Below are 19,440 nucleotides of genomic sequence, written 5' to 3' on the forward strand. Positions count from 1 at the left end.
GAATGCTGGTTCCTGCACCCACTGGCTATATGACAAGTGACTCAACCTCCCTATAAAACGAGATGGTGAAGCATAATGGTCAAGTGCATGGAAACTAAAACGAGGCTGCCTAAATTTAAATCTGTGGTGCTATTGCTTAGCTGAGCAACACCGGGAAAATTACTCCATGTCCCTGTGCCTTATTTCCTTGTATGAAAAATGGAGATCATTATAGTACTTACGTGATGGGGATGTTGTGAAGGTTCAGTGCAGAGTTTTAGAATGGTACCTGGCACATAGTAAGTGTTCAATAAATATCAGCTCTAATTAGCATGTGTCTGGATTCCACACTGGATGTATTACAGCGCTGGATCAATAAATGAAGGAATGAATGCATTGAATTACATTGTATTGGGATCAAAAGAGTTAAAGTAAATTGAGATGAATTAAAATTGTGTCAGCTGTTGCTTGTCTGTGCTCAGGGCCCCTCTCTAGCCAGTCCATTGATTGGTGCAGAGGCTCCCCTCTCTGCATCATCTCTTTGTCCCACGGTCCCCTGCTAAGAGCCCAGGGGTGCCTTCCCTTTGCGCCCAGTTACCTAGTCAGTTAGCATCCCTTAGGAGCAGGCCAGCATTCAACCAGACTCAAGTTTCAGAATTGGCTCAGGGACAATATGCAAGGAGGCCTATCCATTACCATAAACAGCATATTGGCCCACTGAGATGCTTGAAACACATCTCAGTTTTTTAAAAAAGCAAAAGCCACACCACTATGGACATCTGTCTTGTTTACAGTTGTTCTCATCACAGTCCGTGAATATTTTTAGCTGCATATGAAATAACAACCATCCTACACTCCTCTTTAGCCATACCTTATGACTCTGGCTTTGCACACAGAATACAGACTTCCCAGCCCGTGAGTGAGAAGAAGCTAGGCATGGAGAAAGAGAACAGACTAAAGCTTCCAAGGGGAGGGTGGTACAGAAGGCCCCTCACTCTGCCCTGGTAAATAAAGGAAGACTTCTTGGAAGAGGTGATGCCCATGCTAGTCCAAAAGGAAAGCCTCCATTGTTAACTAGGTCTTTGCACAAACTTATGGAGAAGATGAAGGAACCCCTTTCCTCGGAGACTTTGTGGAAAGGAACATCTAGGCCCCTGGAGGACCACAGACCTTCCAGGCCCCTGCCCCTGCTATTTGCCTCTGTGACCACCTCACCTCTAGACACTCACCTCGATAGGCCCCAATGATCTTCTCTTTCTTTAAGGAAGTGTCATAGGAGGTGAAAAAGAAGAAGATGAGGATGAGAGCCACCTCCAGCGTTAAGGTCCAGAGGGGCAGGCAGCCCCGCACAGATCTTGGGTACTTAGAGACCATCCTGTGTCTGTCTCCGTGGGGCCCTTCCGCCAGCATCAGGCACCACCCCTCTGCTCCCACACCCACTCGGAGGAGTGATAGCAGAGACACCCGCCAAAGGCCTTATCTCAGGCTGCAAGGCTGGCTCTGTTGGCCTGTCTATTGAGTTAACACAGGAGCAGAGGGACCAACAGGGATGGGGAAGAATGCATTTATTCCAACATCAGTTAATTCATTCAGTCACTCATGCTGAGCCCTGGGGAGAATATGGACAGGGAACTAACTCCTCAGAGCTACCCAGTTGAAACTATTTATATTTGAATCTATATTTAAATCTATTTGTTTCTAAACCTTTTAAGGCTACTTGGCAGGGAGGGAAAAGGAGGCTTGGGTCCAGTTCTAGAAAACCTGGTGGGAGTCCTGATCCAGCCCTGAACTGAAGTTGCCCCCACCTCTGGCCACCTCCTTACAGAGCAGCCCAGGACTCTGGGTGGGGCATGAGTACTACAGTGCATTTGAGGAAGGTCACCAGCCTGGGAACCCCCATCCTAGAGTCGTGGACAGTCCCCTGAAATGGGATTTAGGACACCTGGGATCTCATTCTGTCCCTGCAGCTAACTTCTCCTATGGCCTCATCCATGTGCCTAGCAAAAGGCCTGATATATAGTGAACAACAAGAAAGGGGGAAAGAAGGGAGGGAGGAATCAAAGTTTTCTTACCTTCTACACTGGCCGCAGCCACTGGCTACTGAGTAAAGATTGAATTTGTGGGGTCCCCGAGAGTCAAACTAGACTGGGAGTTGAAGGGAGGCAGATTTTGGCCCAATGTGAGTGGACACTCTACTGACAGTTACAACTGTCTGGTGAAACAGGCTGCTCATGACATAGTGAGCCCCCTGTCACTAGAGGAATGCAAGTAGAAGGTGATGGGTACTTGTCCAACATGTCTTAGAAGTGATTAATATGAGGATGGCAGGAGATTTTATTCACCCACTCGTATCTTGTCATTTTGTTTTTAGATGAAGAAACTAAGACCCAGAAGGTCATACCCTAGGTCTTACAACAAGTTGGCATCTGCCACTTCTTGCTCATCATAGCTTCATTTATAGAAGAGAAAAATGAGAATAACCTAAATGTCCAATAGTAGGAGGCTGGCTAATAAACTACAGGACACAAAACTTGCCACCAATATGATGGTTCTGAACATATGTGGAAAAATCCGAAGGAAAATGTTTTCAGGCTTAATCAAAAATGGCACAGAGGATATATTATTTAGTGAAAAAGCAAGTTACAGAACAGTGAAAACAATATGTTCCCACTTTTGCAAAATAAAAAAAATAATACTACGTTAATGCAAGCATAGAAAAAATTTGGTTGCAAACCATTAACACTGGTTACTTTGTTTTACATGTTTTCTGGGGCTAATATTTGCTAAACACCATTCTTAGGCACTGTTCTAGGCACTTTGCATGTATGAACTCAGTTAATGACCCTGTGAGGTGTAGGTATTATGAACCTAATATTCTGGGGCCCAGAAAGTTAAGTGACTTGCCCAAGGTCCCAGGGCTGGTCAGTAGTAGAGCTGGAATTTGAACCCAGGCACTCTGATTCATGCACATGAGTGTTTAACCACTTAACTCTAGTCTAGATAACTTCTAGGTCTTCTTCCCATCCTAAAAGTCTAGGAACAGAGGATTCCAAGTGCTTTGCTACGTCAGTAATAAATAAGGGAGAAGGTGTCCCAACCCCTAGAGGTCAGAGATCACAAGTCTTCATTCCCCTCATGGTCACCCCTGGTTTGATTCCTGGCTTTTTTCTGGCTGTCAGCACTTCTTATGAACTGTTGTTTGTCTGGGTTTCCTTATGGAGGCACTCCCCTATGCAGTGGGTAAATGAACATGACCCTTGCTGGCCTGGGTTCTGTACCAGGAGCCTATAAACTATGCATTGGGACCCACGTGCCCAGGGACACCAAATGTCAGCCAGACAAACATAAAAAGATTTCCAGTCACTGTCAGCCCCTGTGCCTGGAGCCCCTGATGGTTATATTCAGCAGCTTGCAAACTCAATGTGGATGGCAGATGGTTCAATGGCACATGTAGATAAAGTGAAGGTTCCCATGGCCAGGATTCTCACCTGGCCCTGGTCAGCTAGCTCACTACACATGTGTGGGCAATACATTATTATTGACTCTATGTAAACAGCTCGGCCCTGTGCTCTGTGCAACATGGTGACATGGCTGCAAGGCTGCAGGAGAGCAGAGACTGGAGTGGTGGCAGCGTCGAGGATAGAGACTGAGATGGCTGTGTGGGCAGAGAGGCCCAGAGGCAGAGACCGGCTTGCTGCATGCAGACTCGATCTGAGTGGACAGGATTCTAGTGATTGACCTGCCACCGTGGAAATAAAGTTGGGTATAAACCTTTCACCCCAAAAAGGTTCTACTGTCACTTCTTTGGTTACATTGAATCTATAGTGAACTTGCCCGGGGCTAAAACCCATTGGCAAGACAGCATCCCAAACCCCTGTGCATCCTGATCCTGCCCCTTGAGGGACTGACAGCTTGGCAGGGGAACCAAGCTTCCTGCTGCACTGAGAGGCTTTCTTTACTAAAGGGAGGGGTCCTCCCCAATAAATTGGCTTCTCTCAACAGATTTGTCAAAAGGGGAGCTTCTGTTCTCTTTATTTATTTATTTATTTTGTTGTCATTAATCTACAATTACATGAAGAATATTATTTTTACTAGGGTCCCCCCTTCACCAAATCCCCCCCACAAACCCCATTACAGTACTGTCCATCAGTGTAGTAAGATGTGTTCTCACTGACTCTTGCAAAAGGCCCGTTTTCTGACTACAGTTCCACATATTCTGTCTCCAAATCTTCAAGGCATGTCACCTGGTACAAAAAAAACCCCAGGGGATTAGAGCAGATACATCATAAAACAAATACAGTTTGATGCTAATTGTTGAACTAGGTGGGAGGTGAATGGCTTTTCACTGTACAATCCTTTCAACTTTTTTGGTATGATTGAAATTTTTCATAAGAAAATGTTGGGCAAAGAACACTGTGTGCACCTGTGGCTCCCTCCACCTGAAACGTTCCTCCCATCTCGTATCTGCTGGCTCCGCCCTCCCTCCTCAGATCGTGGCAACAGGAGAACAGGGGCCTTTGACTGTTGTATCCTCAGCACCCGGTGATTGGTCCATTGTAGTTGCTCAATAAATATTTGCTGAATGAATAACAGCTGCCATTTCTGGACAACCAAGCAGTACACCAAGCAATTTGTATATCTTATTTCATTTAATCTTTCCCTCAACTGTGTGAGTACAGGCATCATTACTCCTGTTTTACAGTTGAGGAAACTGCTGCTCAGAGAGTGATGTGAATGCCCAAAGTCACACAGCTAATAAATGGTGGAGTTGGGACCCAACCCATTGATGCCACGGCTTGTGCTGTTAACTACTTTGTAATTGTGCCTTCCACTTACTAAACCACTCATGGTCATCTCAATTGCCTTATGAGTCAAATAAGATGAGCTAGTCTGCTCTCATGGGGTTTTTGTGCACATGAGAATATGTAAGCATGCTTGGCAACCTGGGTTATAGAAATGAAGGTGGGCAAGCAGTCCAAGGCTGTGACGTCCTGGTCTGAGTGGCCAGGCCTCCTCCAGCCATGATGACCGAAGTCAGGGAGACTGCAGCTTTCACATGTGATCATGCACTTTCTGTAAAAACAGAAAATAATGTATGAAAATACTCACCAGGCTCTCCTCACCTGACTCAAGCATTGTAAAGCTCATTCACGGGCAGTGACCACAAGGTGGGCAGGCCCTCCACTCCCTCTCTGGAAGCCTGTCCACCCCAAAGGTAGAATTCTACTCTGGGCATGCCTGGTTAAAGTGTGGCTAAGCCAACCATTTGTTCATATGACAAACATGAGCTTTGGAGCCAGGCAACCTGGATTCAAATCCTGGCTTTGAAAATTATTAGCTGTGTGACCTTGGGTAAGAAGACCACTATCTCTGAGTCAGTTTCATCATCTGTTAAGTGGAGAAAATCATTGTCAACCCCATAGGGTGGTTGTAAAAATTAAGTAAGGGAGTGCATATAAAGTGTCAGATGTGTAGATAAGTTTCCATAAATGTTAGCAATTTTTACTGTATAAGCTTAGTATGTTTATGGTAGGAAATTCTGAAAGTGCAGGGATGCAAAAAGTTTACAAAAAGGCCCACCTCAACATCTTCAAAAACCAGCTCTGCTTCTAAGTGTGTGAACCTTTCCAGATTTTTTTCTATTCATGTGAATTTATGCCTTATTTTTTCCCTATAAAAATAGAATTATATTGCACAAATGGTTTGGTAACTTGCTTTTTTAATGAACAGTATATCATAAGCAGTTTCCAAGCCAGGAGAATCTTCCTACGACACTGTAGGATGGTGGCTCAGAGCCTAGGCTCTGACACCAGACTGCCTGAGTTTGTGTTCTAGTCCTACCACTTACTATGTGACTTTAGGCAAATAACTGTGCTGTGCCATAGTTTTCTCCTCTGTAATTTGGCACCAGTAATAATCTCTACCTCATAGAGTTGTAGTGAGGATTAAATCAAAGTACTTAGATTAGTGGCTGCACATAGTACTATGCTTAATTGTTCTCCATGCTACACTGACTTCCAGTGTAAGGATGTGTGATCACTTGCTTGGCCTACTCCCTTTGTGGGCAATCTAGGCTACTTCTAAACTTTTCTGTTCTAAACACTACAATGAATATCCTCCATTAATAGGTTCTCTGACGGATATAGATATGAGGTGACCATTCCAGTGTCTGGACTTTTCTGTGACTCCTGTGGGACAGGAGCAAAGCTGGGCCAGCCCTTCTTGGTGGGCTTGAGGAAATCACTCTGTTGAAAGAGGTGGGGATGAAATTTGCTTGTTTGTGAAACAGGGTGTGATGATCTCTCTCAAGGCTATTCTGAACTTCTGTGAACTCAGTTGAAGTTCAAGGGCAAATCCCAACCCCTTGGCCATCAGAAAGTCCCTATATAGAAGGGAATAGAAGAGAAGGGACAGCCCTGAATTCCTGTCTGGCCCTAGTTCTTTTGAGTGAGAACAAATGATTTCCCTTCCTTGTTTTACTTATCTGTAAATGGCCACTGTTGATTCCCCTAGTTCCTGACTGGTGGTGGAAGTAGGAGGCTGACCTCATGGCAGCCCAGCTCTGGGCCCTTATGATCCCAAAAGGCCTTTTCAGGGCTCAGAGGGGAAAGGCTGGCACTCGGGTAGAGCCAAAGGGGATTGGGCTGGGGTGAGCTAGGAAAAGAGAGGGTCCACTGGGGCAGGAGGAGTAAGAGAGAAGGTAATGGAGAAGAGAATTCTTACTGTGGCCTATCATTGGGCTCTTGGCAAGGAGGCCATTCCCATCATCTTACTCCAGGCGATCATCAGATCAACAACCCTAACCATCAACAGCCATTTACAGGTACCAGAGCATGTGCCTATAGCATCAACACTTAATTTTATTCAGCTTGTGCCGTTGAGCTAAATTGCTGTACCATACCAAATGCATGACGTCGTTTTCTCTGAGCCTCAGTTTTCTCAACTATACAATGGAGTTAACATCTGAAAAATGCTTCTAAACATAGGGCCTGAAATGTCTCCAGAGGGGATCTTGGCACAGGGTGAACAGGTGACTCAACTAAGGACACTAGTGTGTTGGCAGCAGAATTGGGACTGAAACCCAGACCTCCAGATTGCCTCTTCCTGGGTCATCACCCTGAGATTCTCTCTGCCCTTTCTCTGCTCCCATGTAGCCCTATGCTCAACAGCAATTCAGCCATGTGTCCAGTGGCTCCCAGACACTCCACATTTCTGCCACAGCGTGCAATGCCCTTGTCAGCGACCTATTTGGTGGCAGGCTAGGTAGTGAGCTCCAGAAAGCTGTCAAGTGTCCCCACTGCCTCTCTCATCTTTTCTCCAGATTACTCACCTATCCATTCCACAGTGTGCCATGGCACCTTCCTAGATGACAGGGACATAGCAGGGAGTGGCAAAGACCTCCAATTGGGAGTTGGCTAATCTTGTGAAGTTGGCTGCCTCAGTCTCTGACCCAGGTTGTGAAGACAAGGGGGTAGTCAGATCTGGAGTCCTTTGGGGGGCTGCTGCCAGGAGCCTACCTTGTACCAGTCCTTCCTTGTGCTTTCAGTCTCCAGCCATATTGATTTAGGTCCTGCCTGTATCCTCCCCAGTGAACCAATCTGCTTTGGCCTGGTGCCTCTTCCTGCTGCCCCAAGCAGAGCATTCCACTCAGATCCTTTTACAATGATGGGCAGTCTCAGTGAAAGTTCGAGTTCACAGAGTTTGTTATCCTTGGCTGCCCAGTGCCACTTTATCAACATGCTGGCATAGAGGTGAGGGCTGAAAAACAAGTATACTATTAACAGTAATTACTTGCTGTTACTGACTGCATGCTTGGCTCTAAAAGTTCATTATCCTATAACACTTAAAAGATACCTGAGGAGAAACAGAGGCTGTGAGAGATTCTGTAACTTGGCTAAGCCAGTAAATGGCCAAGCTGGACTTCCAATCCTAGTATGAATAAGCAGGTATTCTTGCCGTGTTTCTTAACTTCATCTCTATAGTAATTCCCAAGAAGCTTTTTGCCTACGTGGATGGATAAGCTTCACCAAAGAAATAAGAAGTCAGGAGCAGCACTGATGGAGATGCGCTGTATAGGAGCAAAAGCAGGAAGGAGGGAAGAGGAGAGGTTTGTAGTGGATCCGAGGACAGTGAGTAGTCCTAGAAAAGGGGGGTGGGTCCCCATTTTGATGAGCCCTGGATGCCGTAATAGAGAATGGGTTTTTCTTTCAGGCACTAGGGTATCTTTGATTTGTGAGCAGGATAAGGTAACAGTGAGCAGTGGTTGAGGATGATGCATTTAGTATAAATTACAAGTTCCTATTTCAGGGGTGTTAAGGGGGTGACCACAGGACAGTGAGAGGTCCACTCAACCCAGGACAAAACAAGATGTCATTTACTTCTGGAAGTTTTTTAAATGCCCTGGAAGACCACCTAACAGTTCTTCTGTTGGTGAGTGGTTAAATTGGCCCAGCCACTTAGTAAGAGATTCTGCTACTGTCAGAAATAGGAAGAGTGCATAATTACATGTAAAAACGCTTGTGTTAAATGAAGAACAGAATACAAATTGAACATCTAGTATGATCACCATTCTGTTCAATAATAATAATAATAATAATAGTATCACCCATGAGGGAAAACAGTTAAGGGAAAAATACAGAATGTTAACAGTGGTTGTGTTAAAGCAAAAGGGATCCATGGGTAACATTTTTCCTTCTGGCTACTACGTTTCTACATCTTCCCTTTTCCTTTAATGACAGACATTCTTCTTTTTTTCTCTTTAAAAATAAATCTTCGCTGTCTTTTTGCCATACCAACGTTGCAAGGTTTTAACGAGGAGTAAATGTACAAAACAAAGAGAGGCAAAGCACCCTGCATGGTGCCTGGCACCAAATCTGAGCTCTAGGAGTATTAGGTAAGGAGGGTGGCTGGCCCAGCAGCCTCGGAGAAACTCGGCCCCCGAGGAGCAGCCTCTCGATTGGCTCTCTATCCCCAGGACCCGGTCCCCAGTCCCCGGCGCGGGGCATACACGCCTCAGACGCCGACGCCAGCCCAGTCCAGCAGGCACGGTGCCCGCAGAGCCCTCAGCCCAGCCCGCCCTGCGGACGTGGACACAGAGCCACGCCGCCCCACACATCCCCGGCAGCTTCACGCGACGTCGCGCGCACCCACGGCTCCTCCCCCGTGACGTGACCTCAGAGGGCGGGACCGAAGCGGCCCGCCTAGCGCCTCCTCTGATTGGCCTCAGCGCTGTCATCACGTCACGGGACGTGTGTGTGTGTGTGTGTGCGCGCGCGTGTGAGTCTGTCTGTCTGTATGTCTGTGTGGAGGTTTGCTTTGTCATTCGTACCCTCGTGGCGAGCTGACGGGGCTAGCCTGGCTGAGCGCTCCAGGATCCGCAGAAAGGAACTCTGGCGCTGCCCCCAGAGTTCCCGGATGGAGAGGATGCTGCGAGCCCCTTACATAAGAACGCGACTGACGGGAGCACATGTCAGCGCAGAAACAGCACATGCCGCAAACCCAGGCCTCCCGATCTCATGTGGCGCTAGTGATAGCTTACAGTGAATCTAGCACAGTATGCCGTAGTATGGATTATAATACAATGAAATGCAACCCAATAATAATGAGGCGTACCTTCGCTACAAGGCATAATATAGGATGTTATATTTATAGGGCCTATTTATAAGCCTCTATTTAAATCTTTTCTGATAGGCCCAGGCACGGGCCCAGACCCATAATGATTGGTACATTCTTCTGTCCCTCAAGGAGGCGGGTTCTAGGGTTCATTTTGCCTCAGCGGGTTCTGGAATTGGGCTGCAGCGGCTAAGCGGCGTCTTCGATTGGTCTCGAAGGCCGTCCGTCGGAGCGAGGAGGCGGGGCAGGCTGCTGCTGGTGCTGGGGCGGGCGGGCCCCGGAATTGTCATTTCTTTGTTTCCGAAGGCGGAGGAGGCTCTGAACGCGCCCCCTGCCTCTGTCTCACCCCCTCCCCCCGGGTGCTGGTTCCATGTCTGTGTGACCGGCCCCAGGGGTAGAGTCCAGGCCTGACGCGGGGAGGGCCGGCGGCGGCTGAGGTGAGAGACGGCGGCGGCGCGGGCACCCGGCCCCCCAGCGGGAGGATGAAGCGGCGGAACGCCGACTGCAGTAAGCTCCGCCGCCCCCTAAAGCGGAACCGGATCACGGAGGGCATCTACGGCAGGTGAGCGGCGGCACCCCAGCCTCCGCCTGCGCGGGCCCCGCGGCCCCCGCTGGGCTTCGGAGGGGTCCGGCCCCGTTATGTAACCCCGACTAGGCCGCACTTCCGCGCCGGGGACTCTCCGGAGGAGCGCTGCCCGGGGGGCCCTGGCTGGCCCATCGGGTCCGTCCCGGGGGCGCGGGGCGTGGCGAGGGCTGCCGGTCGGGTTGGGAGGGTGCGGCTGGTGCGGGCTGAGGGACCGCCGCGCTGCCGTTGGGAGCGCCCGGGCCCTCCGGGGTGGGTGGTCGGAGAGCCCCCTCCGAGTCCGCGCTCCCCAGATTGTGCCTCTGGGCCCCAAGGGCCGTTCCCGGGGCCAAAGGGCTTCCGCTGGTCCCCCGTCTGCTCTGGCCTGAGGGTCGTCGGTCTGAGCCGGGAGACGCGTGGACCATATGCCCGGGAGGGAAAGGCTGACAAAGTTGCGAGCAGGCAGTGGCCCCACAGGCTCCCGGCAGACTGCGCAGGTGCCCACTGTGCCCGTTCTTTCGCCTTCTCCTTTTATGAGATCTCAAACTTGGCACACAGGACTGAAGCCGGTACCCCCAAATCATGCCATGTGGCCCCAGTCCAGACTCAGAAAGAGCTGATAGATCGTTTTCTCAGCAAACATTATTTTAACAATTTCAAGCAGGTAGCTGTCTTCGAACCTTTGAAAAGGGATTTTCTCCAAACTGGCAACTATTTTTTCCTCCAAAAGAAAAGCAGTGGCCCTTTAAATAGAAATTGAATTTGGTACTCTGAGGGGAAGACGGACAACAGGTTCCTGGGCAATCTGGTGACAATCACAGCTTTCCTAAGCAGAATTTGTGTATGACTGTTATTTTCTGGTTCTTCTCAGAATGTTAATTCTAAATGGCACTTGCCTCGATAAAGAAATGATTTCAGTGGAAAAGTAATTAGTTTACAAAGAGAATTCTCAGCATGTAGATACAGGCTACATTGAACCCTCCTGACGTTTTACAATTCAGCCTTTCTAACTGTGGGACTTAAGAGAAATATGGGAGGTAGAGATGACACCCAAGATATCCTCGCGTAACTGTACACCTTGCACATGCTACTGTTTACACATATGGAATGATTGCTTTCACAGGCAGCTCTGACTGATGTAAAACATCAGGGGTTTTCTTTATTTCAAGTTGAAAAGCAGTCAGTCAAAGTTAAAAATTCTTGGATATATATCCTTAATGTAACGAGCCATAGATCATAGGAATAACTCATTCATTCAACAAGTATATACTCTATGTACCAGACCCTGTTGTATCTAGCAAGGGAAAAAGCTGTTAAGTAAAACAGACCATCAGTCATACCTGACCACTGAAACGAAATCTGTCAAAGCAAAAAACAAAAAAGCCCTCCATTTTTCCTACAGATTTCATGGGTGCAGGAAAGGTCTTTTCAAGTTACACTATAATTCTTGAATAAAGGTAGGGTTTTTTCCCCCCTGGCATTTGGAAAAAATTTGAACAACTTACTAGTGACACTAGAACAGAAAAAGCATATTAACAGAGGTGGTAGACTAAGGACAACTATGGCATCTGAATGGCTGCTATTTACAGTAACGTGATGATGATGTACCTCCGGTATAGCAAGATGATTGGGAATGTCATATTGTTTACATGTCTTCTGTAGTGTTCCACCTTCTCTTTGTATCTGAATATGCCCAGTTTAGTACCTACCCCATAGTAACCATTCAAGTCAATGTGAAGAAGTTAATTCATTGGCTATTGAATAACTTATTATCCTACTGTTGGTCTTTGGGACTTCTAATTTTCTTATCTGAAAGGTTAATGGTAAATACCTGTACAAGTTATGCTGAGTTTTATCTGTACAATTTTTAAAAAACAGCAGTGTTTCCACTCTCAAATCTGGGTGCTCTCCTCTGTTTAGCATTAAGTTAAATGTTAATAGAAGACCTACATGTATTTTTACCTATCTTTCTTGTTGGAGCATCATATATCAAATGAGTGTTTCAGTTACTTGTTTCTTAGTTTGTATTATGGAATGTCGGACTTCATGAAGAACAATATCATAGTTGTGTTTTTTTTTTCCAATTCTGGTTTTAAAAAGAGATTTAGAAAATTTCCATTTATTTCTAAAGCAAATAAACAGGATGTTGGCCAGGTATAAATTATGGTGGTTGAGGATTTATGAATTTCAGATTTGTGTTTATCATCAAATTTAAGTCTACACTAAATTATTTTTCACACCATCTATTTGCCATTTTGTTTTTCGACATCTGACCAGTTTAGGTCTCAGAGAGAGTTTTGTTTTTTTCCCTGAAGCTCTGTTGACACTTTTGATAACCACTTTCTACTATTTAACTGCAAGAGCTTTCATGGGTTTATTATTTTCAGTATGCACAACTTCCTGAGCATGGGCATAGCAAGGAGGAAGCTGTGGTAAAGAGAGACTGGGCTCTGGGCATCAGGAGACCTGGGTTCAGACTCAGAATCCCCGCCCTGCCACTTTGGATAAGCATTGGGAATCCACAGCTTTGAGCCCTTGTTCTGTCATATGTCACATGAGTTTTGAGGACTGAAGGTCATAACATACAGTTTGTGAACTCCACAAATTCTAGTGTGCTATACAAATATGGTTCACCCTGGTGTTGCTATCACAGTTTAATATGTTTGGTTTATACTTTAAGGAGGCAGGAAAGACAGTAGGATTTGGTACAACCATAAACTGAAGCTGAGTAGTCAAAACAAAGGGTCAGTTGCTGCTTGGTCTTGCTGAAAAAGATGGGCTCCAATCTAGCAACTGTGACTGAGGTGATTGTCAAATGATATCATTACTGTCAGTATAATGGTTGTGATAAAATTGTTTCTCAGGGCAAGGTAGAAGGGAAATGGATTTTAGACATTATATTAACGTTATCTACACTTATATATATGCCCATCATTTGAAACTTGAGACATATAGAAATATGTCATTCCAGTCAAATTAATAATAAGAATAAGAGAAAAGGACATAGGAATGGTGATCATTTTCTTTGATATTATTAAGGGCTAAAATTCAGAGTCATTTAAAAAAAACTTGAGCCAGCATAGAGCCTGACACTGAGCAGTAATTCACTGATCAATAAATGTTGAGTGAATTAATCAGTAAATGGATATAAGCTAATCCATTCTACTCAGCTAAGGACCTGCATTGTTCAGGGAATTGTGGGAGATAAGGATAAGATGTAGTTGCTTGTCTTCAGGGAGTTTACAGTCTAGAAGGCCATAATAATGCTCTCTTAAATGTGTGTAATGGTTTTGAGGTTCCAAAGGATTTTGAGTTCTGTTCAAGTAAAAATACTTTTTTTAAGTTAAATTTTTGCCTGATGCATTAAGAGCTTTATTATTTTGCCCTGTGCTATTATTTTATGATGAAGTAGACAAAGTATTCCTAAGTGAGGGAATATTTTCTAACTCAAATGAAATAGACATGAAAGTGCCTTGGAAATTATGAAAAAAAGTTATTAATAAGAAAAAGTTAAATGAATAACTTCCCTTAACTATCACATTTCAGAGGTCCTAGGGTTTTAGGGCAGTGATTCTGTCTCTGTGTCTGCCTTCACACATGCACCAGACACCACCAACAGTACTGTATAATTATATGCAGTGATTCTCCAGTTGAGGTGGATTGGAGTGTTATGTCCTGTTTAAAAGCCTGAAGAGGATTCTGTGTGGTTCACCCACCTTTTGCTCTACCATACTCTCTGCTTCCTTCCCTCTGAGAATTACTGACTATAATAGGAAAATGAGGAGATAAGGTGTGGTAAGCAGAAGACAGAGGCAGAAACATTTGTTTAAAGTCTCTGCCGTTAAAATTGTTACTTACCCAATTAAGTATATTGAGATTTTTAAGTATGTCCTGTGTTTTATGCTTCAGGAAACTATTTTGTATCTTTGTTAGTACTCCTGGTTGAAGGAAACACCCCATCATGTGTGAATGTATGAATACTTACTGTCATCTTGTGCTGGGTTCTCTTTGTAGCATATTGCCTGAAGCTTTTGCTCTGACATTTTTACAGCTTAATGCCTTAAAACTAGGACTGAGGACTCAGGGCCTCCCTGGTATATATGTCTTTCCCTACTCATATGAGTCAAATTTATATGTCCTTTTCCCAGCTTTATTTCAGAGAACCATTTTCTGGCTTTTGACTTTTTGAATGGTCAAAGTTTGCATTCATCTCAGCTTCCTAATTTCCTTTTTCAGACCTTTGTCTAAATAATCTGGTCTCCAGAGATTTCACTTTACTGCTTTTCCTGTCTCCTTAGTGACGTTTCCTAAGCCTAGTTTTAGACTCCTTTGAGCTATGCTTATTAAAGCCACTGGAGGCTGGCATGACCCTTGGCTGCCTTGATTGTGTGTTCTGCAACTGAAACCCCAGATACCAATGTTACAACCTCACAGCCTAAAAGCATTTTGGTATCCTTGGTAGGCTTGAACTTCAACAATGCTGGACCTGATATAAAAGCAGTAAATTTGGTATTGTTTTAGAGGAATGTTGGGGAAGGGGGTAAATACAGTGGAGAAACTGAAACTTTTTCACTCACCTTTCCAGCGAGGTGTTTATCTAAAGCCTTATATTTGTAGTTTCCACGAAATATATTTAAATAAATCAGCCACATTGGAATTTTTATATGTAGTTCTTGCTACTTTAATGTGTACTACTTAAAAAAAACTGCTTTGCTCTAGCTTTCATTTATGATTCTTGTCTGAGCACTCTTGGCAGTTCAGTTTCATTAGATGTTTTGAAAATCCCTTTAAATTGCTGCTGCGAGTTGAGGTGGGGAAAGGAGGGACTGTGATTTATTTTAGGTTATTTGTTTAAAAGCTTCCTGTTTGATCAGTGATAACTCTGCTTGTTCTTCACTGTGATTCCTCATGGTCTTTCTTGAACCTCACTAAATTTGGAGACCGATTTTAATGGTAGACTTAATAACTTACTATTTTCATTCTCTTGTTAATTATATGCTGAATGTCATGGACCCAATCCATGTTCTATAAGTGCTTATATTTCCAGACTTTTTTTCTTTGGCTGTTTCTCCCAGATTTCCCCCCTGATACTAAACTTTTGGGTTTTTTTGTGTATGCGTATGTGTGTTTTGGTTTGTCATTTTCTAGGCTACCATCCAGGTGATACTTAAGGGGCTCTAACAAGATATAACACGTATCTTGTGGAGTCTGGAGGTCTCAGAAAGAAATTTTTCAAACATAGCTAAGACCTCAAAGTGAAATGCTGTAATTGGGTTACTTTTCTTGATGAAATTTAGTGTGCTCTTCAAATATACTGATTATTTTATTCTCTAGGCTTACTAGATTTTGGTATAATTATTTTACTTGGTTGTTTTCAGGAAATAGGTCCAGAAAAAAATAAGTTGCCTGCTCAACAAGCTGCATGAATATGATGGTTCATGCAAATGGTAGAAACGCATCCTCTTTGCTAGACTTTATTTTGCATCGTGGATTTCTTCAAATACCTAAGGAGTGACTATTTCCTTAAGGTTTCTTACCTTCAGGCACATGCATTCTGGTAATGGAAACTTAAAAAAAATGTAACCAACTGTTAGAGTGTATTCTTTGAGGCTTTGTGTCTTTACTTTGACACTTAACTGACATCAAAACTGGCCTCAGCTCATCTACTTCTAAAGATGCCTGTCGTTGAAGCCCCTTGGTCACACTTGCCTTCATTCCTTTGTTATTTTTTCCTCTGCTGCCCTTAAGGACAATGTGCTCATATTGAGTCATGGGCTTATGACATCAGAAGTAATTTATCCCTCACCTCATCTCCTCTGTTGCCTTTTCTTTTTCAGAGCTTTTGCATTTAGTGGATTGAAGTGATGCAACTAATCCACTTTAGGTACATCTGTAGATATCACTGGTTCATTTGAGCTTTTTGGGATCTGTTTTCTATCTAGACATGGGAGGTGGCTAAAAATAATCTCCCTCTGCTTTTAAATTATATTAATACTTTGTTCATCTTCAGAACACTTAAAAAATTGCTCAGTACTAAAGTCAGTACTTGGCCTATCTTATAGTGAGGACACTTGAGCTCTACAGAGAAAGAGTGCCACATTCATGGTCAAACAAAAACTGTCTCAGCTGAGAGAAATGCTAAGGCTGGAGTCTTCTCTCTCAGGTGTAATAAGTATTATTTTCTTGTCTTTTTCTAGGCCTAACAAGCTATACGTCATCTTTCATTGTATTTCTGATTTTTTTTAAATGAGATGTCTTTTTAGTTTTAAATTACGTGTTCCTCTATTACAATGACCATTCTAGGAGTATGAATATTGTTGGGAAGCAGCCTTGAGTTATCCCATCTTCTGTGCCATAGTTATTTCTGTAAAGGAAATTTGACTTCAAAATTTTTTCTGCAGAGCTTCATAGTGTATTTACAAATTCATAGTTTATGAATTGAGATACCAATGATTTATTCTTTCATAAAGTACATCTGCTTTTGAAAAAGACTTGGTTCTCTTGGAGAATTGAAAATTATATAACTTGAGTATATGTGTAGGAAGGGATATTAAGGAGCATAATATTTATTTAGCATCTAATGTGAGATGGTAAAGTCCAGTGTGATGGATAAGCATATTGGCTTTAAAGCCACATGAATTTAGTTTCAGACATTCTTGACACTAGTGTGATCTTGAATAAGTCATTTACCTGCTTTAACCCTCAATTTTATCATCTTTAAAATGAGGATAGTGAATAATAATACTTACTTTATGGGATTGTTACAAGGATAATTGAGCTAAATCACATATAATACTTAGCATAGTGCCTGACTTAGATTAATTGCTCAAAAAAACGTTTGCTGTTACTGCTTCTGTTATTATCATTTTCTTATTTTGTTCCACTAAGGGCATTAGCTTCAGTTTCACAGGTGAGGAAACTGGGGTTGCCCCAGCTTTAGCTACTTGATAGAGACCTTACCCATCTAGCCCTCAGTGTATCTCCTTTTGTTTTACTGTACTCTTCTGCTTCATCCTTTCTGCATGAGGTTTATGGGTAATAACACATCATCCTCTCAAACTGTCCACTACGTGTAGGGCAAGTATCTTATCTTCATTTCCAGGTGAAGCAGTAGCTACCTACAGTATGTATGCAAGGTCATTAACCCTTTTTCCATCTCAAAATAAGAATCTCTCCTGTATAAAAACAACCAATATGTATGTGACAACAATGCAAAATGTGATCTCAGACCAGGATCAATTATTTGAGCTACCTAGCTTTGCTATGAGGGACATGAGTGAGATAATTACTGAAGTTTGAATAAAGTCTGTAGATCAGGTAATAGTACTATATCAATGGTAATTTCCTGATTTTGATAATTGTGCTATGGTTATATAAGAGAATAGCCTTATTTTCAAGAAACTTAGGAGCAGAAACCTTATGTTTGTAAATTATTTTTAAGTGGTTCAGAAAACAAAACCAATATGTATGCATATGTAGGGAGAGAATGGTATCAGAAACTGATAAAATGTTTTATCATCTGTGGAATCTCAATGAGGATATGAGTAAATTCTTTGTACTATTTATGCAACTTTTCTAAAAGTCTGAAGTTATTTCAAAATGAAGTTAAAAAATAAAAGTAACACATGCCTTAAAAAAAAATTAAAGCAATATGGCAATGTATCAGTATAATGTAATAGACCTTAGTACTCCTGCTCTGGGATGGTCACTGTTATAAATTAAGTATAGCTCCATTTTGTCTATAGAAACAAATATGTGTCTTTCTTTCTTAACAAAAATAAGATTCTGTTTTACATAAAAGTTTCTTGGCTTTCCTCCTCACTTAATCTCTTGACCATTTCTTGTCCATGTAGAATTCACTCTCTTTTCTGGGGTCTTCTAACTCACATTTCTGTGCTCTTTCAACAGTGCCCTGCAGCCTATTAGTTCCGTGTTCCTCAGGTTTCTTGCCTATAAAATGGTAATAACTGCCTTGCCTTTTTCACAGTTGTAAGGAAAAATTGAGATAATTAATATGAAAGTACTTGGAAAAGTTACAAATGTGATATAAAGGTAGGGTGTGATTAGGTAGATGATTACTATTATTGAGATATGAAGTATAATACTTAATTCGTTAAAGAAATGAATTTCTAATGTTTATACAGTATAACATAATTTTTTAGGGCCTTTGGTTTTCTTTCTCCTAATGTGCTTCTTCACCCATCAGTGTTTTTGAAGCAGAATTTAAAAAATAAATTCTCCAGTTATATTAAGTTGTATCATCTGTCCCTGATATCTCCTTAATCTGTATAGTTGTTTATAAAAATACTAAACCACTCACTTCTTAAAAGCTTTTTTAGTGATTTCCATTTTAGATTTTTTTCCCTTTTAACTGGGCATATTTCACACTGTTAGAGTTGTCATTGCTGTGGATGTGTATGTATATATGTATGAATGTGTATGTGTGTGTGTAATTAACTTTAGAAAGGTTCTCTTTGTAGTCTGCAGGAGGCCTAGAATAGAAAAGAGAAATATGCTTCAAGTAGGTCTTCTCAGGCTGCTCCCCTTTTCTGGATTTTACAAAGGAATGTGGTTGCAGAACATAGCAGTGGTTCTAGTCCATTTTATCTTGAGGCTCATGCGTGATTTGTGTAGTTCACCATTTCTCAAATTTTTTTGTCTCAGGACTCTTTACACTCTTCAAAATGATTGAGAATCCCAAAGAGCTTTGGTTTGTATGGATTATATCTATCGGTATTTATTGTATTAGAAATTAAGACAAAAAATTTAAAATACCTCGTATTTCATATAAAAATAACAATAATAGATCCATGAGAAGAATGATGTGGTTTTACATTTTTGCAGATTTCTTTAATGTCAGGCTTAATAGAAGACACTTTGAGAATCCCCACTATAGTCAGAGCTAGTAGCAGGTAGGCCAAATGGAGTGATAGTCTGGCACCCAGAGCAAAGCTGATTAGACTCATTTCTTCCTAGTGAAGAACAGGCACAACAGATTGGGAGCAGGTGCATGGTAATCTTCAGGCAGAAGCTCTGTGTGTTATCTTTGCTGATGTTGCTTTGTTCAGACACCTTTCCCAGTCACTGTGCATCACATCTCCCTCTGTCTTCACTGTGAGTGTGTACTTTGATAAAAGTGTGTACTTTGTTAAGAGTACTATTACCTGAAGTCCAAAAAGTATCATGCTACATACTAAAGTTAAAAGCAACTCACAGTTGTTTTTACAGAGAGGACAGGGAAGTGAGGGATTGAGATAGATGGCCACTAGCACAACCAGGGAGATACT

At 42.9% G+C, this 19,440-nt stretch overlaps 2 protein-coding genes across 7 annotated transcripts in view; one reads left to right on the plus strand and one right to left on the minus strand.

The window, feature by feature from the left end:
• RHCE (Rh blood group CcEe antigens) overlaps window positions 1–1,395 on the minus strand; it is a 33,728-nt gene extending 32,333 nt beyond the window's left edge. For all 3 annotated transcript variants that reach the window (XM_036914771.2, XM_057499859.1, XM_036914772.2), the window contains exon 1: window positions 1,209–1,395. In XM_036914771.2, coding sequence (XP_036770666.2) covers window positions 1,209–1,389 — 181 coding nt within the window. In that variant the 5' untranslated portion in view covers window positions 1,390–1,395. The remainder of the gene's footprint in view (window positions 1–1,208) is intronic.
• An 8,440-nt stretch (window positions 1,396–9,835) lies between these two features.
• The window catches only part of MACO1 (macoilin 1), a 49,717-nt gene continuing 40,112 nt past the window's right edge, over window positions 9,836–19,440 (plus strand). Inside the window, exon 1 of one of the 4 annotated variants that reach the window (XR_008996929.1) lies at window positions 9,836–10,153. Coding sequence is in view for 3 of the 4 variants with exons in the window: in XM_036914776.2 (XP_036770671.1) it covers window positions 10,074–10,153 (80 nt within the window). In the remaining variant the exon portion in view is untranslated. The remainder of the gene's footprint in view (window positions 10,154–19,440) is intronic. The other 3 variants (XM_036914776.2, XM_036914777.2, XM_036914780.2) reach the window with 3 other exon arrangements.

The sequence above is a fragment of the Manis pentadactyla genome, chromosome 4 (assembly GCF_030020395.1).
Source record: "Manis pentadactyla isolate mManPen7 chromosome 4, mManPen7.hap1, whole genome shotgun sequence".
Classification (NCBI taxonomy): Eukaryota; Metazoa; Chordata; class Mammalia; order Pholidota; family Manidae; genus Manis; species Manis pentadactyla.